At 47.9% G+C, this 24,370-nt stretch overlaps 1 protein-coding gene across 1 annotated transcript in view; it reads right to left on the reverse strand.

The window, feature by feature from the left end:
- The window catches only part of SEC31B (SEC31 homolog B, COPII coat complex component), a 45,424-nt gene extending 21,867 nt beyond the window's left edge, over positions 1 to 23,557 (reverse strand). Inside the window, exons 1-8 of the mRNA XM_056850554.1 lie at positions 23,479 to 23,557; positions 22,581 to 22,704; positions 19,947 to 20,142; positions 14,364 to 14,459; positions 5,656 to 5,796; positions 4,064 to 4,206; positions 3,184 to 3,283; positions 1,498 to 1,659 (exon numbers count right to left, since the gene is read on the reverse strand). Of these exons, the coding sequence (XP_056706532.1) occupies positions 1,498 to 1,659; positions 3,184 to 3,283; positions 4,064 to 4,206; positions 5,656 to 5,796; positions 14,364 to 14,459; positions 19,947 to 20,142; positions 22,581 to 22,704; positions 23,479 to 23,557 (1,041 nt within the window). The remainder of the gene's footprint in view (positions 1 to 1,497; positions 1,660 to 3,183; positions 3,284 to 4,063; positions 4,207 to 5,655; positions 5,797 to 14,363; positions 14,460 to 19,946; positions 20,143 to 22,580; positions 22,705 to 23,478) is intronic.
- Positions 23,558 to 24,370: the final 813 nt, after the last annotated feature.

Genomic DNA, 24,370 nt, shown 5'->3' on the forward strand with positions numbered 1-24,370 from the left:
AGGCACAGCTCCAATGGTCTGTCACACTGTGTTCTGGATTGTGCTCAAAGGTGGTCCAGGTATGCATTTTTCACTGACCCTTTTCTCTCGAGAGCCACATGAATTTGCAGCGTTGAGAGAATTGTAAGGGTAGAAGAAGAAGAAGAGTTGGTTTTTCTATGCCGACTTTCTCTACCACTTAGGGAAGAATCAGACTGGCTTACAGTACCCTTCCCCTCCCCACAACAGACACCCTGTGAGGTAGGTGGGGCTGAGAGAGCTGTGATTAGTCCAAGGTCACCCAGCTGGCTTCGTATGTAGGACTGGCGAAACAAATCCAATTCACCAAATTAGCATCTGCCATTCATGGAGGAGTGGGGAATCAAATTAGATTAGAGTCCACCACTCCAAACCACCGCTCTTAACCACTACACCACGCCAGCTCTCCTATGCATTGATTGGACTGTTTTAATTGCAATACTTTACAGTGGGGCCTAATGACTTCTGAGGGGGCAGGAAGTTTGTAACGAGGGAAATCCAACACACATTCTGCTTACAGAAGGCAAAGGGTCACAAAAATCACACAAGGTTGGAAGAGACCACAAGGGCCATCCACTCCAACCCCCTGCCATGCAGGATCCCACAATCAAAGTGCTCCTGACAGTTGGCCATCCAACCTCTGCTTAAAGACCTCCAAAGACGGGGACTCCCCCCCTCGAGGCAGTGCATTCCACCGTCCAACAGCCCTCACCCTCAGGAAGTTCTTCCTAATGTTTAGGTGGAATCGCTTTTCTCATTACTCCGTGTCCTAGTCTCTGGAGCAACCGAGAACAAGATAGTTCCCTCATCAACATGACATCCCTTCAGATATTTAAACATGGCTATCATGTCTCCCCTCAACCTTCTCTTCTCCAGACTGAACAAACCCAGCTCCTTAAGTCTCTCCTCATAGGGCATGGATTCCAGACCTTTGACCATTCTGGTCGCCCTCCTCTGGACACGCTCCAACTTGTTGGCAGCCATCTTAAATTGTGGAGCCCAAAACTGGACACAGTATTCCAAGTGAGGTCTGACCTATGCAGAATACCGTGGTAGTATTACTTCCCTTGATCTAGACACAATACTCCTATTGATGCAGCCCAGAATTGCATTGGCCTTCTTAGCCGCCATATCACACTGTTGACTCATGTTCAGTTTGTGGTCCACGAAGACTCCCAGATCTCTTTCACATGTACTGTTGTCAAGCCAACTCTCTCCCATCCTGTACCTGTGCCTTATGTTGTTTCTGCCTAGGTGAAGTACCTTACACTTCTCCCTAATGAAATCAGTTTTATTACTTATGGCCCAGCTCTCCAGTCTATCCATTCAGCACAGGCCCAGAGTCCTTCCAGTCACAGAAATGTACTTCATGTGCCTGTTTTATTCCAGCCACAAGATTTGGATTTTTGAGTGTAAAATAAAAAAAGTAAACAAACCGACACTTCCCCTCGATTTTCAGCATGCCCTGCCCGTCTGTACCTTGTCAGCCTGGCTTTTCTGCTGCGCCTCCAGGCTGCTGCCCATCACCGAATAAAGGCTGAGCTGCCCGTCAACAGAGGCGGTGGAGAAAACAGACGGATTCCGAGGGCACCACTGGACATCAAAGCACCATTGGGGGGGCGTCTGCAGTTCGTAGACCACCTAAGGCACAGAAGCAGAGGCGGTTTCCAGGCAAGTCATTCGTTCTTCGGTACAGAAAACCCTACGGCTGCTGCTTCCAACGGTTACGTTACCTTTTTTTCATTCTCACAACTTTCTGAAGGAATTCCACAGGGCCTGTAAAACGGAGATATTCCGCCAGGCCTATAGTTGAGGGCAGCAATGGTTTTCCCACCACAACTGGCCTCCCTACCTGCTCCATTCTGTTATCAACTTTAAGTTGGGGTCCCTGGCTGTGTTTCCAGGCCCACCATGGCCCCAGGCTCTACAGATGAGCGCCACTCGTTAATCCTTTAATTGATTAATAACTGGCAACCGGTTTTAAGCTTTAGAAGAAGAGTTGGCTTTTGTATGCCAACTTTCTCTGCCACTTAAGGGAGACTCAAACCAGCTTACGATCATCTTCCTTCCTCTCCCCACAACAGACACCCTGTGAGGTAGGTGGGGCTGAGAGATCTCTTAACAGAACTGTGACTAGCCCAAGGTCACCCAGCTGGATTCATGTGGAGGAGTGAGGAAACAAATCCAGCTCACCAGATTAGCCTCCACCACTCATGTGGAGGAGTGGGGAATCGAACCCGGTTCTCCAGATAAGAGTCCATTGCTCCAAACCACCGCTCTTAACCACTACACCACACTGGCTCTGTTTATTTATTGTACATTGTGGTTTTATCGTACTGTTGTGTTGTTTTGATGATGTCAGCCGCCCTGAGCCCCACCTTGGCAGGGGGAGTGCGTGATATAAATCAAAATAAATAAATAAATAAATATTTTCCCCTGGCAGCAATTTGGGATGCAAAACACAATGGAGTTTTTGCCCTGAGGCTGTTCACAAAACGCAATTCAATTAAAACTGCCCATATGGCAGCACAGCATAAAAAAAAACACATAAAACTCCAGAAAAGCACTCCCCTTTGACCACACAACACATACATGGAGCAGGATGTGGTGAGGGCTGCCAACTCGGAAGGCTTGAAGAGGGGAGTGGACTTATTCATGGAGGAGAGGGCTATCCATGGCTACTAGTCATGATGCATCCCTATTCTCTCCAGGATCAGAGGAGCAGGCCTATTATATGAGGTGCCGTGGAACACAGGCAGGATGGTGCTGCTGCAGTTGTCTTGCTTGCGGGCTTCCTAGAGGCACCTGGTTGGCCCCTGTGTGAACAGACTGCTGGACTCAATGGGCCTTGGTCTGATCCAGCACGGCCTTTCTTACGCTCTTACATTCAAAGGGGAGTCCAGGAACACAGGAGGAGGCCTCAGCACCACAACCCAGGAGAAAGATCCCTCTAGCGACAGCAGGATCGAGGAACCAGCCTCAGATCTGTTGACCTTGGACGAGTCGGCCATTGAACCCGACGGCCTTGCATGCCCAGGAAATGTTTTTTTTTTTTTTTTGGCCATCTTCCCCTAGACTGGAGGGAGACGGAATTTAGGGCACTTAGCTGAGCACAAGAGAGCTTCGGGGTCGGACAGGAGAGAAGGCGTCCGGCTGGCCACTCACTTCGCTGGTGCAGAGGTTCCAGCACAGGATCCGGCTGTCTTTGGCGCTGGTCAGCAGCAGGGCCGGGTCTGCGCGGCACCAGGAGAGAGACGAGATGCCTCTGAAAGGAAGCGAACAGATCTTTGGAAGCCGAACGCACATGTCTGTCCTGCTTGACGTTAAGAGCTCCAGAGTTCCAAACTGGGAGCCCAGGAAATGTTATGCAAACCAAGCAAACCTATACATGTTTATTTCCCCCTGAATTCACTGGCCATTTATGCATGGCTGTTTCCCTTGCGGTCACCCTTTGCTTTGATTATGCTTGCATTTTCCGACCGTCAGAGGTCGCCTAGCTCTCCCCCGGGCATTTTCATAAGTTTTTGGGATGCTGGCTAAGCATGAATTCAGAAAACGCAGGCAAAACGCGTCGGGAGAGCAAGACGACCTTCTTCTTCTTCTCTACCTTTAATCTGTAGAACCAGGATCGGTTTCCCGCTCCTCCACATGAAGGCAGCTGGGTGACCTTGGGCCAGTCACAGTTCTCTCTGACCTCTCTCAACCTCAACTACCTCACAAGGTGCCTGTTGTGGGGAGAGGAAGGGAAGGTGATTGTAAGCCAGTTTGATTCTCCCTTAAGTGGGAGAGAAAATCAGCATATAAAAACCAACTCTTCTTCTTTAAGGACACTCAAACTGGCTTACGATCTCCTTCCCTTCCTCTCCCCACAACAGACAACTTGTGAGGTAGGTGGGGCTGAGAGTTCAGAGAAAACTGCAACTGACCCAAGGTCACCCAGCAGGCTTCATGTGGAGGAGTGGGGAATTGAACCCGGTTCTCCAGATCAGAGTCCGCCGCTCCTAACCACCACTCTTAACCACTACACCACAAGTTTGGTTCCTACCTTGTGTGGCCCTCCAGCTGGCTCAGGGGAGAGGTAGCAAGCTGCAGGTCCCATATCTGGATCACTGGCCAGCGGTCATCTTCTGAGGAGAGTACCAGTTGGGTGGCAATCTCGGGATGCCAAGCCATTCCTGAGCAGTGCATCTGGGGGGCGGAGCAGCTGGGGCTGAAATGCAGCAGAGCAGACAAGCCAAGACACGCGGAGGGGGGAAAAGGGCCCAAAGCACTCTCTAACCCTGGGCCTCTTCCAACAGCACAGTTCAAGGACGAAGGACAGTTCTGCAAGTCTAGTGGGGTGGATGGATGGAGGTGGGGGGTGGCGGCGAGAGGAACCGAGCAGAGTGCAAAAACCCTTGCAGACAAGGATGCCTTCTCCAGAAACATCAGGGGCATATCCTGAAAAACATGTCTCCATCACTCTAAGGGCTGGGGATTTGCACCTCTATGGAAAGTAAGGAAGGCAGCATGGTTGTTACCCACTGTGGTTGTTACCCACTGTGAGCCTTGCTCGCTGGGAATGAGGGTGGGCTATAAATTTGAATAAATAAATAGCTGAACTGTGAAAAATTAGGGTAGTGGAAGTCTTGCTTAAGACCTCCTGCTGTGAAAAAGAATCCACCCATGAGATCATACAGAAACTAATGATATGCAGGGATGTATAGTGATGGTGAAGGGTCTGGAGACCAAGTCCTATGAGAAAAGGTTGAAGGAGCTGGGTATGTTTAGCCTGAAGAGGAGAAGACTGAGAGGGGACATGATAACCATCTTCAAGTACTTGAAGGGCTGGCATAGAGAGGAGGGTGCCGAGTTGCTTTCTGTTGCCCCAGAAGGTCGGACCAGAACCAACGGGCTGAAATTAAATCAAAAAAGTTTCCGTCTAGACATTAGGATTTTCTAACAGTCAGAGGGGTTCCTCAGTGGAACAGGCTTCTTCGGGAGGTGGTGAGCTCTCCTTCCCTGGAGGTTTTGAAGCAGAGGCTAGATGGCCATCTGTCAACAATGCTGATTCTATGACCTTAGGCAGATGATGAGAGGGAGGGCATCTTGGCCATCATCTGGGCATGGAGTGGGGGGGGTCACTGTGTGTGTGTGTGGGGGAGGTAGTTGTGAAATTCCTGCATTGTGCAGGGGGTTGGACTAGATGACCCCTTGGAGTACCTTCCAACTCTGTGATTCTATTCTATGATTCTATGATGATTAGAAATGATCAGATACTACAGTAATAATCAAGCTAGGTCATGTATTTCACTTTTTTTTTGGCTTAACTCTTTTATATATGATACAATCAGATAAGCTATTCTTAAATTCTGTAACCTTTTTAAACGATATATTATTAGTACAGTTATTTTATTCTATACGATTGGGTCCTTGATATGAATTTGCCACAAATTTTTGTGCCTAGTAGTGATCTCATCTCGATCTGCAGTATCTGCTTTATATATTTTATCCCGTTTCTTTTCTTTTCTGTATTTCTGTTTTTGTATTTCTATCCTGCAAAACAAATAAACGATGACCCCCACCCCCGCGCGCGGCCATTGCCTGGAAATGGGTTGAGAGAAGCCCTCCCTCCCGGATCTGGCCCTCTTTCCTCACCCTGCTGCCGCGGTCGCTGACTTTGATGATGGGCTCGTTCTTCTGGAGGTCCCACAAGACGGTCCTCCCGCTGGGGTGGGCCGAGGAGAGGATGTGCGGCACCTGCTGGTTCCAGGCCACCACGCCGACGACCTCGGGAAGCTGCCGAGAAGGGAAGGGGGAAAGATGCACTTTCAAAACCAACCCCCAGAAGCCAAGAGCTGGAAGGGATCGCCAGAGCTCCTCCAGCCATGGCTCCCCGCGCTCCTGAGTCTCCTGGCAGACACTTCAGGAGGCTTTCCTGGAGGGCTTCCTAGGAAAGGGACTCTAGAGCAGGGGTGTGTGTGTCGAACTCAATAGTTACAAAGGCTGGATATGACATGAATGTCACTTGGTCCGGGCCGGGCCAGGCCTCGCCAGCCCAGATCGAGGGGGGGGGGGCGGTGGTTGGCTGCCTTGGCTGGCCGGATAAGAGCTCTCAAGGGGCCGGATCTGGCCCGAGGGCCTTATGTTTGACACCCCTGCTCTACAGCTTCCACAGGCAGCCTATTCCACGGCTGAAAAGGTTCTGGATCACACTTTCCCAACTGCCCAGCACGTCAACCCAGCTGCGACAGAAGACACAAGGTGGGTATCCAAGGTTGGGTGGAATGAAAAAAATATATAAATAATGAAAATATAATTTATTAGAAGCGTTATGTAAAGATTAAAATTGTTTAAAACCGTTAAAACAGCACAATGGCATTTCCTAAGGCTGGCATCTACAGCCACATGCTAGACGCGTTTTTAGGGCTGTCAATTCGGTTCGGCCCGAACTGAAAATCAGCCGAATTTCCTCTGATTCGGTGGTTTTTAGTTCGGGAGGAACCGAACTCAAAACTGGCGGGCAACCGGGGGGGGGGGGGCGAATTCAGCGAGTTCGGGAGTTCGCGAATAAATCCGGCCAATTCCGGGCGGCAGTAAGCAGCATAACCGTCAGTAAGCAGCATTCTCCTTCCCCGGCCAATCGGTGGGCAAGCTGGGTCTTCTTCTGGCCAATCAGTCAGGATTGAGTACTGGAGGAATCAGCTGATGTGCGGCCCGGCCAGGGAAAGAGAGAGAGAGCGAAATCCTCGTGTGTGTGTGTGGGGTGCTTGTGCACATTTGCTCCTTTCTGTGGCTGCAGGGGGCGTATTTTTGGGGGTACAGACACAAAACTTTCAGTGGAGCTTCAGATGAAGCTTCTTAAGATACCCCCCAAGTTTTGTAAACATTGGGTCAGGGGGTCCCGAGATATGGGCTCCCCCCTTTTTCTTTCCATGGCTGCAGGGGGCGCATTTTTGGGGGTACAGACCCCAAACTTTTAGTGGAGCTTCAGATGAAGCTTCTTAAGATACCCCCCAAGTTTTGTAAACATTGGGTCAGGGGGTCTCGAGATATGGGCTCTCCCCCTTTTCCCTCCCCCCTTTTCCATTTATGTGGCTGCAGGGGGCGCTTTTTTGGGGATATAGCCCCCAAACTTTTAGCATAGCTTCAGACAGTTATTCTTAATATACCACCCAAGTTTTGTAAAGATGGGTTCAGTGGGGGCAGAAATATCGCCTCCCCCCCTTTTCTCTTTCCGTGGCTGCAGGGGGCGCATTTTTTGGGGTGCAGATCCCAAACTTTGAGCGGAGTTTCAGACCAGTGTTCTTAAGAGACCACCCAAGTTTTGTGAACATTGGGTCAGGGGGTCCCGAGATATGGGCTTTCCCCTTTCCCCTTTTCCCTATTGGGATGAATGGATCAGCGAGCAGATCCTGTGTGCATCTTCTCCAGAGCAAAACGTCCCGTGCCTAATTGGAATCATCTTGGATTACAAGTCCTCCCCAGCCCCTCCTGAAGGAACAGAAGACAGCCACAGTAAGACCCCTTTGGGGGCTTTAATCTATAATTTTTCTCCTGTGTATGTGTGTGTGTGTGTGTGGGAAAGCAGAGTCTGTGTGTGTGTGGGGAGGGAGCAGTTTCTGTGGGTGGGGGGGAAGCCAAAGGGGGCTTTCGTCGGTTCTGCCTGGGGTGTGTGTTCCCCCTCGAGTCACTCGCTCCCTGGTTTGAGGGGGGAGGTTTCAGTTGTGTGTCTTCTGGTTTTTCCCTGTTGCAAAGGTGTTGTTTTACAAGGTTGAGTTGCTTTGCAAACTGTTGTCGGGGCTGGGAGATTTGTGCGTGGGCGGCAAGCTCTGCTGAGAGATGCACATTAAGGGTGGGGGGGACCCCTTTCAGGGCCCATATCTCAGCCCCCCCCTGACCCAATCTTTACAAAACTTGGGGAGTCTTTCAATAAACGTCCTTTGAAGCTCTGCTGAAAGTTTGGGACCTCTAACCCCAAAAATGCCCCCCCCAGAGCCGCAGAAAGGCGCGATTGTGTTTTTAATGGCTTTATTCGGCCGAATTATTTTTCCGAACTTTGAATTCCTGCCGAATTGAACGGATCCGAAGTGGGGGAGTTCGGACTTCGGCACATCCCGAATCTAAACGGGCCGAATTCGGCCGAATCCGAACTATACCGAATTTTTTTAAATTCGACAGCCCTACGCGTTTTGGCCTATTTGGCCTTCCTCAGTGATAAATTGAAACCCATGTAAAACACACACACATTCAGATATATATATATACACACACACACACATATACAGGCAATATGAAACAGACCAGGCATATACTGATTGTCTACAAAATAGAATAGGTTAGTCACAATCTATTAAGAAGCCAATTGTATAAATCTTAAAAGAGATGTTTGGAATTACTTCCACTACAACAGGGAAACACCCAGCGCCAGATGCTCCACGGTCCTGTGGGGGAAGCCTTCGGGCTGGTCTGATCTGTGGTGGCCCCTTTGCTGGATTTGGATTCTTTACACATAGAGGAACCTGACGTTTTGGCAGAAACTGAAGTTCAAAATCCAGGATGGGCATGTTTTCTGGAATGATCTCATGACTTTATCCCAACTGGGCAGGGTGACAAAGGGCATTTAGTGTCTTGGAAGTGGAATTGAACACGTGAACACATGTGAAGCTGCCTTAAACTGAATCAGACCCTGGGTTCCATCAAAGTCCGTATTGTCTGCTCAGACCGGCAGTGGCTCTCCAGGGTCTCAGGCTGAGGTCTTTCACATCGCCTACTTGACCTGGTCCCTTTAGCTGGAGATGCCGCCAGTGATTGAACCTGGGACCTTCTGCATGCCAAGCAGATGCTCTACCACTGAGCCACAGCCCCTCCCTGTAATTCCCCCTTCCTGCCAGAGCTCGATTCAGTGGAAGCAGCACCTAGTGTGCAAATTCAGTCCTGAAACTTCTGGGTCTTCAACCCATCCCCAAGGGAGCCGGGGAGAAAGGGAAGGGGAAGGAAGACAAAGAAGAAGAAAAGGAAGAGGAAATAAGTGGGAAAGAGCATATTTCCACAAAGAAATGGACTAGAGAATGTAATAAAAATGAAAGCTGGGGATTCAGAGAACCTGATGCGTATTTTGGTATAACAGTGTATCAATGTAACTATGAATTTATTGAAAAGACCACGGAAACCTGCTGGGCGGACACCCTCAGTCACCCACACCAGCAGCGGCAGCAGCAAGAGACAAAACTACGCAAGTCTGTCCCCGTGTGGAAAACACCCACGGTTCCTGTTGGCACTGCCCAAAAAGTTGTGCAACTCTTGCAAGAGACGGGTGTTAAGATTAATCTTATTTTGCATCCTTCACTGAGTCTTACTTAGAATACTTTAATTCTAGGATCCCTTTCTCTTTCTTTCTACTCCTTGGATCAGGTGCTCCGAGTTCTTAAATCTGCTTTGGCGGCTAATAGGATAATCCAGCATTACTCGAAGGCCCACGCTGCACCATTTGGACTTATGGATACTTGTGCCAAGGGAAAAAAGTCGTTGATAATCGGCAAGACACCCCTGACATATTCATATTTGCATGGGAAGTTTTTCCTCTATATGTTGCCTGGTTTCCTCCGCTGCTGCATTTCCCCTTTATCTCTCTCCTCTACTCCACTTTCCTTTTTCTTCCATGCTTCGTCTTTTGTTCTTATATCTTATTACATCTAGTAGTTCAGAGCCCCCCCACCCCCACCCGCCAAATTGGGTGGTCTAGGGTGGAGAGAGAAGGCTGCTTATGCAGGTCACCTTTATTGTCATTTTATTGTTTTTATTTGAATAAGATTAATAATTTTTTAAAAATTGTTTTTAAAAGGATGCATGTGGATCACTAGAAGAAGAGTTGGTTTTTATATGCTGACTTCACCACTTAAGGAAGAATCAAACCGGCTTACAATCGCCTTCCCTTCCCCTCCCCACAACAGACACCCTGTGAGGTAGGTGGGGCTGAGAGAGCTGTGACTAGTCCAAGGTTGCCCAGCTGGCTTCATGTGGAGGAGTACGGAAACCAACCCGGTTCACCAGATTAGCCTCCGCCACTCATGTGGAGGAGTGGGGAATCAAACCAGGTTCTCCAGATCCGAGTCCACTGCTCCAAACCACCTCTCTTAACCACTACACCACGCTGGCACTACCACAAGAGGAATGCCGAAAGCAACTCTCCAGCAGCTTGGGAGGTCTGTTCCCAAAAGGGTCTTGGTTCGGCTCCAGCAGCAACCACAGTGAACACACTTTAGGCTTATTTGTGTGATCTCAATATATGTATTTATGATTTTCAATTTCCATCCCACCCTCCCCAGCTGAAGCCAGACTCGGGGCGGGTAACAACATTAAAAACCAGCCAAACAGGCATAATGATATCCCATAAAAACACACCTATCTTTAAAACAATCATAAAACATTTAAAAGCAGTAGATGTGGCCAAAAAAGATGGTTTCTGCTGAACTACTGCAGGCAGACATTCTCCATAGATCATAACCTAACTCACTTAACATGGGGGAAATCTGTTATTTTTGCGTTTGTACTCAAGCCAGGAAATGAACCCCTCCTCCCCCCATAGTTCGGACTCCTGGCTTGCCCAGCAAGTGCAAACCACAGTTTGCTGGTTGGGGTGTTGTGGCAAACTCTGGTTCGCAGAGAAAGCAGAAGCAGCTGATCGACTCTCCACGTCCTAAGGAAGCCAGCATCACGCATGATGATGCCTGGCTGCCTTATACTGAGTCAGATGCTCGGTCCATTGATAGGGTGGCCAGGTGGGTGGTTTCGACAGGCAATTGTCTGCCAATCCACCTGGCTGCTCCGGAGCAGCTGCTTTAGCATTTAAACCCCCAAATTGGGGGGGGGGGTTGAGTGCTAAAGCGGCCGTGGCGATGTGGTGCTTCTGAGTAAACCTGGAAGTGACGCAATCGCGTGCGCACGGCCCTGCGCACACGCAATCACCCCAGCCCCACCTACTAAAACCTGCTGATGGAGAGGAGGGACCTGGCAACCCTCTCCATTGAGGACCTATGCCGAGGTCAGTATGGTCTACTCTGACTGGCGGTGGCTCCCCGGGAACTCAGGCAGAAGCCTTTCACATCACCTACTGCCTGGGCCGTTTTAAAACTGAACAGGCCAGAGCTTGAACCTGGGGCCTCGTGCACGCCAAGCAGATGTTCTACCACTGAGCCACGACCCCTACAGCACGCAAGCCTGAAGCTCCTTCAAGGCTCATTTGTAGAGCAGCACACTACAGCTGGTTGTTGAATCAAAACAAAGCCCCCCCGCTTAACCCGACCCCGCCAGGGCCATTTGAACGATCTGGTAGGAAATGTCTTGGGCAGGAGGAACAAGTGCAGGAGCAAAGATCCTTGAGTTAATAGTTGCAAGACACAGAGGCACATACTGGACTGGATGTGATACCAATCCCCACAGTGCAAATAATCTTCTTTTGAGCAAATGCCCAGTGGCTCAGTGGTAGAGCTTCTGCTTGGCATGCAGAAGGGTCCCAGGTTCAATCCCCCGGCATCTCCAGTTAAAGGGACTAGGCAAGTAGATGACGTGAAAGACCTCTGCCTGAGACCCTGGAGAGCTGCTGCCGGTCTGAGTAGACAGTACTGACTTTGATGGACCAAGGGTCTGATTCAGTATAAGGCAGCTTCATGTGTTCATGCCAGGGATAAACCAGCAACCCGGCACCATCTCTGGTCCAAATTCTGCTCCTCCCCTTGCCAAAGTGGTCTCAGAACTGCGGGGGAGTGGTGGGAAGAGAAGAGAGATGCCTGAGGCATGCGTGGAATTTTTGTGCAACTCCCTGGGTCCAGCTGAAAAGCCAGCTGAAGAAGGTCGGCTGGCCAGCAGCACAGAGATCCTCTGCAGAGGTCCTCCACTGGATGGCCCGGCTACTCCCGCGGGTGTATCACCGTCTGGGCCGGCTGAGCATGTGATCAGCCATCAGAGCCACCGCAAGGCGATGGGAACAGGCAGGTGAACACGTCCGCAGGCCCGAGACAGCGAGAGATTAGCCCGCAGACGAAGGGAAGCGGCTGCCCCCTGACCCCGGGGAGAGAACAGAAAGTGGAAAAGGGACCGCGTGCACCACTTCAGAAGGGCAGCCAGACGGAAAAGGCGACGGCGTTGAAGCCTCAAGACAGCCCCCCCCCCGCCACTCACCCCCAACAACAGGAGGAGGAGCAGGTGACATCGAGAAGGAGAAGGAGAAGATTTTAGCTACCTCTCAAGGAGAATTAAACCAGCTTACAATTGCCTTCCTTTCCTCTCCCCACAACAGACACCTTGTGAGGTAGGTGGGGCTGAGAGAGTTCGGAGAGAGCTGTGACTAGCCCAAGGTCACCCAGCAGGCTTCATGTGGAGGAGTGGGGAAACCAACCCGGTTCTCCAGATTAGAGTCCACCGCTCTTAACCACTACACCACGCTGGCTCATGGGTACAACTAGACAGGACAATGCTCTAGAGGAGCGCGCTGGGTGTGTTGTGGGGGAGTGTTATAATTCCAAGTGCAGCAAGTGTGTGTGCAGAAGAGCCCAGCCATCTGAGAGCAAGGGGCATTTTCTCAGCAGGTTCCCTGGAGGAGCATGAACTTTAAAATTAAATAGCCCAGAATTATTTCTAGCCATGGAGATTTACCAGGAGAAAGAGAGCTTTCAAAAAGTATTTTAGAAGGTGGAATTTACAGGGATTCTGTGACAGACACGGTGTTTACTATGGCAGACAGCCTCCTTAAAATTTGCTAAGGCGGCTCCTTCAGCGTAGGAAATACACAGATCACAGCACTAGAAGAGAAATCCAGTTGTCATCAGAGATGATGATGAAGAAGATTTGGTTTTTATATGCCAACTTTCTCAGCCACTTAAGGAAGAATCAAACCGGCTTACAATCACCTTCCCTTCCCCTCCCCACAGCAGACACCCTGTGAGGCAGGTGGAGTTGAGAGAGCTGTGACTGGCCCAAGGTCACTCGGCAGGCTTCATGTGGAGGAGTTGGGAAACCAATCCACTTCACCAGATTAGCCTCCGCCACTCATGTGGAGGAGTGGGGAATCAAACCTGATTCACCAGATGAGTCCACAACTCCAAACCACTGCTCTTAACCACTACACATGCTGGCTCTGGGAAAGAACTGGGTATGTCCACTTTTTCAAAAAGAGACGCAGGTTATGGTTCTGAACCTCCACTAAACTTTCAGCTCTCCAGAATCTTTTTTGGGGGGCTTCGTGCACCCTGAAACTTCCCAGCGTCTCCCTGGCAGGTTCCAAATGGCTTCTTACACAACATCAATAACACTGTAATGCTGATGAGGTGCTGTAACAGCATCGCCCCACATGGCTCTGAGGTCAAGGAACAGGTGCCAAGGTGGAAGGATCCTCCCGAAAACACCCTAAAAAGGCAGGGAGCTCCAGCCGCGGCAGCCGCCTTTCTGCCTCCGATCAGAATCGGTTTCTCGTTAGCTTCCACTTCTGAACTTTATTATTACAGGTTGAGTATCCCTTAGCTTTAGGGGAGGGGGCCGTGGCTCAGTGGTAGAGCATCCGCTTGCCATGCAGAAGGTCCCAGGTTCAATCCCCGGCATCTCCAGTTAAAGGGGCCAGGCAAGTAGGTGATGTGAAAGACCCCTGCCTGAGAGCCGCTGGCAGTCTCAGCAGACAATACTGACTTTGATGGACCAAGGGGAGTCTGATTCAGTATAAGACAGCTTCGTGTCTTCATCCGGACTGCTTGGGACCAGAAGTGGTCTGCATTTCAGATCTTTCCGAAATATTCTGGGATATTTGCATATACATAATGAGATATCTTGGGGAGGGGACCCCAAGTCTAAACACAAAATTCATTTATGTTTTATATACGCTTTATATTCAAAGCCTGAATGTAATTTTAAGCAATATTTTTAAACAATCTTGTGTACATTGAACCATCGGGAAGCAAACTGATGTGCTGCTGAGGGCCTGTGCCTGCGTGCTGGCTCAAAGAGTCTTGCTGTCGGGTCCGTCCAGATATCGGATGCCCTGATAAGAGATACTCAACCTGTATTATTATTATTTTTTTTTAAAAAACAAGCATCGTCAATTCTGGCTGCTTGCCTCTTGCTCTGGAATAAAAGCAGAACCACTAGTGGAAAGGATCCATAGAACCCAGTCCTTCTGCAGTTTTCCTGCATCTGAGAGACTTGTTCCTTCCTGCTGGAGCCACCAAGTCAAGGTCCTGCACATTTTGCCCTGACGACGACTAGCCTCTCTCTTTCCGTTTTGTCCGAACTGGACGGACAAGCAAACTGCTCTCTTGCTCCAGACACAGGGCTCCTCCCTTTCCTCCTCCCCCCAGTCGCTCCAGGTAGCCTCCCACCTGCGATTTAGCCCCCGGAGTCATCGGCGTATTGAAGTTATTCAGATCCCAGATGTAAATCTCAGAGTCGTTGGCTCCAGAAGCCAGTAGGTTGTCCTGGAAGGAAAACAGTGATTAGAAGAGTGATCATCTGGCCAGGCTGCGCACAGAAACGGACAACAGAAACTGCAGAATCTGTCCTTACCAACAACCTTGCGATGATATAACACGTGACCTGGGGTTACACAAATTTGGTTTGGGGCTTGAATAAAGTGCATACTTTTTAGATGCAGGGACCCTTCACCTCGGGTCTACAAAAACCCAAATGTTCCCTCTTAAAGGGCAAGTTGCTGGTTTCAGACTGCAGTGCGGGGGTGTCAAGCATAAGGCCTCTGGGCTGGATCCAGCCTCTTGAGAGTTCTTATTCAGCCCGCAAGTCAGCCGAGGCAGCCACCCTCACCCCCGTCCTGAGGTGTCAATGATCAAAGACTGTTAAATAAAAGAAAATACTGTAAGAATGTTATTGTTTTAAGCATGTTTGTATTTTAAGTTTAAAAAAATCATTAATTGGCTTTGCCTGTGTCTTCTGTAAAGTTTGTATCTAAGAACATAAGAAAGGCTATGCTGGATCAGACCAAGGTCCATCAAGTCCAGCAGTCTGTTCGCACAGTGGCCAGCCAGGGGCCTCCAGGAAGCCCACAAACAAGACGGCTGCAGCAGCATTTATTCTGCATGCGTTCCACAGCACCTAAGATAATAGGCCTGCTCCTCTGATCCTGGAGAGAATAGGTATGCATCATGACTAGTATCCATTTTTACTAGTAGGCATGAATACCCCTCTCCTCTATGAACATATCTCCCCTCTTAAAGCCTTCCAATTTGGCAGCCATCACCACATCCTGAGGCAGGGAGTTCCACAATTTAACTATGCATTGTGTGAAGAAATACTTCCTTTTATCTGTTTTAGATCTCTCACCCTCCAGCTTCAGCAGATGACCCCGTGTTCTAGTATTATGAGGGAGAAAAGCTTCTCCCTGCCCACTCTCTCCATACCTTGCATAATTTTATAGACCTCTATCATGTCTCCCCTTAACCACCTTCTTTCCAAGCTAAACAGCCCTAAGGGTTTTAACCGCTCCCCATAGGGCTGTTGCTCTTGTCCTTTAATAATTTTGGTTGCTCTTTTCTTGCACCTGTTCAAGCTCTGCAATATCCTTTTTTAGGTATGGTGACTAGAACTGTACACAGTATTCCACAGTATCTCCGGTACCTGGCATTATATTTTATGGTACACATGGCCGAGTGACATTTATGTTATATCCAGCCCTCGTAACAAATGAGTTCAGCATCCCTGCCGTGCTGAGTATGTGCACATTTTGAGGATGCTTTCTGATCAGAAGTCAGGAAGGGCAGCCTAGTGGCTCAGGAGGTAGAGTGGCTTGTGAACATTACAGATAAAAAGAGCCACCCCCACTCACAGCTTAAACACACACTATCACGCCCCAGACCACACTCCATTTCTAACACACTATAAAATGACCAGCGGGGTGTTAAGAGCGGTGGTTTGGAGTGGTGGACTCTGATCTGGAGAACCGGGTTTGATTCCCCACTCCTCCACGTGAGCGGCGGAGGCTAATCTCGTCAACCGGGTTGGTTTCCCCACTCATACACATGAAGCCAGCTGGGTGACCTTGGGCTAGTCAGAGCTCTCTCAGCCCAACCTACCTCATAAGGTGTCTGTTGTGTGTTAGGCAAATTTTCCCTTTGTCCCTTTCCCTCGATTCTTGGTGTAAATGGAATTCTCTGCTAGCCTACTAACCAAAGCTCAGCCCAGAGAATGTGATAAGCAGGACAGGCCTTTCATTCCCTTAGCACACCATTCTCAAACATCACATTAAACATATACCAGTAAAACATGCAGGTTTATTAGGCTTACAAGAAGATATAAGACAAGGAAAAAGAAGAGCAATACTTTGGTAAATATACAAGACAGAAAGTAACAGACCCACACAAAAGCGACACACTAACATGTTATCAGATCGCTCTGAGGTCATTCCAAAGAAAGACAGAGATGGTCTCTCTCTTAGGAAGGACGAGGGACTGGGCAACTGGACTAGCCTTTTATAGGTTGAACCATGAGAAAGGGTCTCAAATGGCCCCCTCCTGCCAAATTCTTCAGGATATGAGTTTTCACAAATAATGGCTATAAGTTGTTTGGAAGATCTCTTGTTCCATAATAATTCTTTCAGTGTCCAGGTCTGATAACTGATTGTTCTGTCCGTCAGCTAATGTACCAAAAACAACCTCCCCCTATGTGAGCAGACAATTTGTTGCCTGCTTAAATGGCCTTGCCATCACAAACATAATTTTGGGGCATCCAATGTGTTGTGGGTGATTAACTCTAAGTAATGCAATTTCCTATGACCTTTTAGGTCAGAATCCTAATTGGACCTAGGGTCAACTAAAAGTCAGGTCTTCATATGGTTTCTAAGCTATAGGTTAATATAAGCTATAGGTTAATAGAATTGGTTCTTCTTAAGCCAAACTAATATAAAAGATATACATATAAAAAGATTCTCGCAACATTGTGGATAGTGGAAGGGAAGATGATTGTAAGCCGGTTTGATTCTTCCTTAAGTGGCAGAGAAAGTCGGCATATAAAAACCAACTCTTCTCCTGACCTTTCTAAAGGGTTTTAGAAGGGACCACAGGAGAGGTTCTCTGTTTGCTTTTACAGAGCCCAGTGGAAGCCCCCTCCCTCAATAATTTTTGGGGGAAAGGATCAGAATTGCCAGACTGTTGGATGAAGAAGACCCCAGAAATGGGTAGAATGAAGAGGAGGAAAACCAGGGGCCACGGAAAGGGCCTTGGGCTTTTGAGTTGTGAAGGTGTCCTGCTTCCAACCAAAAACTCTACCCAGATATCCCTCTGATTTTTTCAGGCTTGCTAAAGGCTTATTTGAAAACGGAAATGGAAACCAGTAGAATTCTCAGAAGACAATACCAGAAGCCACATCCCACATTTGATGCTATAATTGTTAACTATGAAAACCGCAAAAAAAAAAAAAAAAAAATGCTAGCAGCTTTCAGCTCAAAGCACCTGAAAAGAGGCAGCTCAGAGAACTGCCAAGAAAGCAATATTCCAGTTCATGTGCCAAATACAGGGAGAGTATCCCTTAGCTGGACATCCCATGATCCAAAAAACGGAGCCTTAGAGCCAACTTGCAGGCAGATCCGTGCTGCCTGCTTTCAATGTTTTCTCTCACCTAAAAAAATAAAATAGCGTACATTGCATCGTAGGTGGAGAATGAAAGCGGGTGGTTGTTAGTTTGTTGTTGTTCTTGTTTTACAGCTGACACAGGTATTCTGGCGAGACAGCGACACCTTTGCTTTTGAATGGTTCAATGTACACAAAATTATTTTAAAAATTATTTACCATTACACTCAGGCTATGTGTATAAAATGTATATATAACATAAATGAATTTGGGCCCCATCCCCAAGATATCTCATGATGTATATGCAAAAATTCCAAAATATTCCAATATACGGAAAGATTCAAAATACAAACCAATTCTGGTCTGTAGCAGTTCGGATAAAGGATACTCAATATGGGTTATGTTGGCCATGGAGAACACTTGAAGATATCTTTAGGTCGCTGCCTTAATCTTCATAAGGAATAACAAAAAACAAAAAAAGCTGGCATTTACCATCACGCGCAGAAATGTGAAGCAGAAGAACCAAGTGATTTGGGATTTAAACTTGGAGCGTGGAAAACTGGAGTGCATTTGTTTAGATTTTGTATGTGAATCATTCAGTGCCTCAGTCTCTTTCAGCCTCACTGACCTCCATCTGGAAAAATTCAGCTGACACACCTTGCGCCAGAAACAGGTGTAAAAGACAGCAGGTGTTTGGTTTCTTTGTGTGTTCTCTGTCTCCCCCTTATGGCTAAAGAGTATATACACAGTTGATCATTTTCTCTACTATTAACACTTTTGGGGATGCTCAAGTTATGAATTTTAAATTCAAAATGTATTTTTCCCTATTTTAAAAATAGCATTTAAACTCTTACTGAATGTGCGCTTCTTAAGAATCTGTAACTTACCAGAGACAATAAATGGTATTCTTATATTAAGGTACAGAATTAGAACCATATTTGTAATATATAAGAAGAGTTGGTTTTTATACCCCACTTTTCTCTACCTTTCAAGGAGAATCAAACTGGCTTACCCATTGCCTTCCCTTCCTCTCCCCACAACAGACACCTTGTGAGGTAGATGGGGCTGAGAGAGTTCAGAGAGAACTGTGACTGGCCCAAGATCACCCAGCATGCTGAATGTGGAGGAGTGGGGAATCCAACCCAGTTCACCAGATTAGACTCTGCCACTCATGTGGAGGAGTGGGGAATCGAACCAGGTTCTCCAGATTAGAGTCCGCCGTTTATGTGGAAGAGTGGGGAAACCTACCTGGTTGTCCAGGTTAGAGTCCACCGCTCTTAACCACTACACCATACTGGCTGTACAAGAATTAAATACACCAAACTGTATTACAAAGCCACAAAATGTGTATTTTGTGGCTTTGTAATACAGTGTACTGGTACACCCTAACTTATAAAATGCTTTTCTACTAAGATTAGTTTTCACACTGCAAACTATCAATGCAATCCTATGCAGTTACTCCAGTCTAAGCCCGTTGAAATGAATGGGCTTAGACTGGAGTAACTCTCTTTAGGATTGCACTGTATGGATTCTTTGGAGTTTTGAAAATGTGTTTGTGGAAGAAGCTTTGTATTTTGGCTTCTTCTCTACGGGTCTTAGACACGGGCTACGCTTGATACTATTGCTAGAACTGAGAAACGGCTGAATTGCATTTCTTTAATTACATGCCAATATGTGGAGGAATTCTATGGAATCCCAAGGCTCACTTTAATTTGGCCCTTGATGAAGGCTGGCTGAAGACTGACTGATTTCCAATCAGCTATTACTGAATTCAGTTTTGACTGAATTTTGAGGACTTCTACACTGAGTCGTTATCAAACGTACCAAGGCTTTTCATTAAGACAATCTGCAGCTGACAAATCTTTGACGTCAAGACCTTCTGTGTTATGCCAGTTGATTACTCCAATTCTGTGCCTAATTTAATCTGTAATTCCATTGGTTGTTGACGCCACCTTTTCACCTGGCCAAGCTGGAATCCCAGCTCCCGTTTCCAGGCCAGCGTGGTGAACTGGTTAAGAGGGGTGGTTTGGAGCGGTGGAGTCTGGAGAACCGAGTTTGATTCCCCCCTCCTCCATATGAGCGGCGGAGGCTAATCTGGTGAACTGGATTTGTTCTCCTACACACGAAGCCAGCTGGGTAACCTTGGGCAAGTTACAGCTCTCTTCGAGCTCTCTCAGCCCCACCTACCTCACAGGGTGTCTGTTGTGGGGAGGGGAAGGGGAGTGTAAGTCAGTTTGAGTCACCCTTAAGTGGTAGAGAAAAAAACCAACTCCTCTTCTTCTTCTTCAGGCCAGCCTGTAAACTAGGGTTTAATTTTCCATAGAGACCACTAGAAGACTCCCCTCTTATCAAGTTGCTGTAGCATGTCGCGATTCAGTAGCCGGGTACCTGGAAAGGGTTGAAGTCGAGTGCTCGGACAGGGCCGGTGTGCTTCTCTGCGTGGCCAATCGCTGGCTCATTTGCTGAAGCCAGACTCTGGGAAGCGCCATACAGGGTGATGGCGCCGTTATCCCCACCACCGACAATCACTCCAGAGGGATCAGATCCTCCTTTGGCAAAGCTGCCCCAGATGAGTTTGTGAAATCTAGGAAGGAGAAAGATGCTGATTGCAGAGTTGGATCAGAGCTGAAACCAGGTCCTCTGGAGCCGGCGCAAATAGGCAGCTCAGAAATATTAAATGTTAAACCTCCAGAAATATTCTGTGGAATAGCGCTCTATTTAAGCTGACGCACAATGAACGATTCCTCTTTTCAGATGGCCTTAACTCTACTCCAAACCACAGATGAAGGAAGGGTGGCGTCAGTGTTTGGCTCTCGTGGCACTTTCTTGCACGCCCAGGGAAATGCTGATCACCACTTTGGGGTCAGGAAGAAATTTTCCTCCAGGATCCAGGCCAGATTGGCCAGGGATCCTGGAAGATTTTTTTTGGCCATCTTCTAGGCATGGAGTAGGGGTCACTGGGACTATGTGTGGGGGGACATATTTGTGAATTTCCTGAATTGTGCAGGGGGTTGGACAAGATGACCCTGGTGGTCCCCTCCAACTCTATGATTCTATGACCATGAACACATGAAGCTGCCTTATACAGAATCAGACCCTTGGTCCATCAAAGTCAGTATTGTCTACTCAGACCACCAGCGGCTCTCCAGGGTCTCAGACAGAGGTCTTTCACATCACCTACTTGCCTGGTCCCTTTAACTGGAGATGCCGGGGACTGAACCTGGGACCTTCTGCGTGCCAAGCAGATGCTCTACCACTGAGCCACGGCCCCTCCCATCAAGTTCATTATTAGGAGAAGTGATGAATACCTGGCATTTATCTACATGCATATCGTTTTATAATCCCGTACAACAACCATCCTGTGATGTAGTACTGCTCTGTCACCTCTCTACTGCAGGTGAAGGCCTGAGGACAGAGGGAACGGCAGGCTTCTAGCCTTGTGGGTTCATAGTAGAGGTGAAATTCAAACCAGGAACTCTCCAATTTGCAGGTCAGTCTTTTAGCCACTACGCAACATCAGCTCTCAGACTGACACAAGCAGATTACGCACACTATGCACATGCTGATTTAAAAAGTAATACCTGGCAGATGTATCAAAGTCCATACTGCCTCGGCAGAACTTGTGATACGGACCTAACTCTTTGCCCACTGGCTGAGCTCCTCTGCCTCAGTTGCTAAAATTGTACAAAGCAGTTGGAACAAAGGGAGGGGTGGAACGTCTAGGATCCTGGCGAGCAGCTGTTGGGGGGGGGGAATGAGTTGCTCAGGAGCCCATCCAGAGATGTAAAGGTCCGGGGGGGAAGTGAATTCAGAACAAAACTCTCCACCTGAATTCCCCCACCAAGGACTTTTATTTCATTATTTATTTCATTCCACCACCACCCAAGAGAAAACCTTGGAAATTTTGGAAGCAATTGTAAAGCAATCTACGGCATTAGATAACAATAATTCCTGCGTAGACGGCAGGAATATGCAACATATTTTCAAAAATATATTCACTGTTAAATGTGGCTTGTTTTGTCCACAATTAATTCACTATAATGTGATAATAGACTACAGAAGAGCTCTGTGTTCTCAACGTTTTCCAGTTTAACCCTGTATCTAAAGATGCTGCAGAACAGGGCAGTTTCTGTTCATATGACAGACTTCCTCTTGTCACTTACAGCATTTGCAAATTCTGCTTTCTACATTTATTTTCCCCGAGGGACTGTGCAACTCTTCCTTCTGTTTGGTGTGTTCAGCACCATTCCGATTGCGGAAAACCGACAAGGCAGTTCTAAGCAGCATCACACCCCTCCCAAGTCTGTGGAAGTCTATGGGCTTAGCAATGCGCTCTCCTAAGGAGTGCACTGTAAGACACTCCTACTTTTCAAATCCATAAATACGGCAACTTCACATGCTAAGTACTGTTGTTAAAGCAGTAAGATAAATTTGGGGTTGACAAAAAAAATTGCCTAATTTCTCAAAATTTCTGACATTTCTCCCAGACACCCCCCATAACACCTTCCCTCCCACTTGGAAATTCCTGGAAATTTACAACTCTTAGCTCCCCCCCCCCAACCCCCCAGCACTGGAAGCCCCATCTGGACGCCTTCTAACTAGCTCCTGCATTAATTAAGCGGTACTCAGTAACCACCAAGGTTAGAAATTCCCCCTGCTCAGAAATGACACCGCAGGAATCCTCAATGCCTTAGGCTTGCATCTCTAATATCCATGCCTGCTAACTACTTTAGGCCTAGGGACGCTTCTAAGACGGGCCAGGGTTGCACTGGACATCAGCCACCATTAGGCCACACTCCGGTCCCTTTTCAGCGTTCCCCACAATATCATCTGTGTGGACTGGAGGACTCCATGTGTCTTGGCGACCAGCTCGTATCGATGGCCAGGCTACGGGGAAAGCCAAATTCTGGCTGCCAGAGGCAATTAGTTTCCACCTGGAAAAACTTCCCCCTCTTTTGCTCCTTCCCGCCCCAGCAATAACCCTAAAAGAAGAAAGGGTAAGAAGCAGGAAGGGTCCGATACCGATGAGAGGCAGAAAGGCTTCCCCTGTATTTCATCTCCAAAGAGGGGTCTCTGAAGTCCACTTCGAAGATGTCCAGAGCAGCGCTATTGCTGAAGGAGGAGTCCAGCTGCTGGGCAGACGTTCCTGGGTCGGGACACAAGAAAAAAGGACATACAGCCTATGCTTTCGACATTTGTAAGGGCATCTGTCTAACGAGAGAGAGCTTCAAAGGTTGAGCTCCAAACTACACCGTATAACAAAATAATTACATTTATTGCAAAGTGTACAAGTATAAAATTGTTAAAACACAGGGCGTGGAATACAGGCTATGTTTAAAAATATCAGTTATAAAATTCTTATACATGGTTGATATACAATCAAAGTAAATGACCAAAGCTAGACCAGATGCCAGTAGTCACAAGTACAGAAAGTTATAAAAAACACATGTGGAAATAAACCTTGGGAGATATTTTTATCTGAAAATGGAAAACCACAAGAAAAAGGAGACAAAAAAGATGTGTGTTTTTAATAACTTATTTGTATGTGTTTTTTACATGAATTGTCCTAGATCTGAACACAGTATCTGTGCTGCATCCCTGAAACTAAAATGCCCAAATGCAGATTTGTTTGTATTCAGGGCTCATTGTAGCATGCAACAAAACAACAAGTATTAGCGTTTAAGCATCCTGGCTTCGAGATGAAGGTGCAGAGCAGACACCGCTAATGAGTTGCAAAGCAGGAGACAAGTCCAGGGACAGCACAAGCACACCCTCGATCACAAAGAGATGTGGACGATGTGGCAAAGAGTGCATTCGGGGGGGGGGAAGCCCCCCATGTAAAAAGGATGATGAACAGGTCAGCAGGAAGCCGCCACCGCAAATAACACCTTCCCAAAGCCAGCGTCCGTGTGGAGCGCACCTGCCGCCAAGCAGATGGGGTGGTGGCCCGCAGGGCTCCAGGCCTGGACAGCCATCCGCTCGGCCTCCTTCAGCTTCATGGCAGCAGTTCTAAAGGAGACACGAGAAGAAGAATTGCACGGCTGTTAGATCACCACATGCCCACAGGACAACTGCTGAGACCTGCCTGTTTGAGGGGAAACCCCTCAGTGGCATGACTCTCCTGGGAGCAAGCAGTGAAGGCTATGAACGCATCATTAAATGGTGGAGCTCCCTGCCATGTGGTGATGGCTGCCAACTTGGAAGGCTTTAAGAGGGGAGTGGACATGTTCATGGAGGAGAGGGCTATCCATGGCTACTAGTGAAAATGGATACTAGTCATGGTGCATACCTATTCTCTCCAAGATCAGGAGAAGCAGGCCTGTTATATCGGGTGCTGTGGAACACAGGCAGGATGGTGCTGCTGCAGTCGTCTTGCTTGTGGGCTTCCTAGAGGCACCTGATTGGCCTCAGAGTGAACAGACGGCTGGACTTGATAGGCCTCCTGGGTCTGATCCAGCATGGCTTTTCTTATGTTCTGGTGTTTTTACAATGCTCCCCTATTCTCTCCAGGATCAGGGGAGCATGCCTATTATATTGGGTAATTCACAGTGGGTAGCCGTGTTAGTCTGTCTGCAGTAGTAGAAAAGAGCAAGAGTCCAGTAGCACCTTAAAGACTAACAAAAATATTTTCTGGCAGGGTATGAGCTTTCGTGAGCCACAGCTCACTTCTTCAGATATTATATTGTGGACTGTGGAACACAGGCAGAATAAATGCTGCTGCAGCTGTCTTGTTTGTGGGCTTCCTAGAGGTACCTGGTGGCCACTGTGGGAACAGACTGTTGGACTTGATGGGCCTTGGCCTTATCCAGCAG

Source organism: Euleptes europaea, chromosome 5 (genome assembly GCF_029931775.1).
Source record: "Euleptes europaea isolate rEulEur1 chromosome 5, rEulEur1.hap1, whole genome shotgun sequence".
Classification (NCBI taxonomy): domain Eukaryota; kingdom Metazoa; phylum Chordata; class Lepidosauria; order Squamata; family Sphaerodactylidae; genus Euleptes; species Euleptes europaea.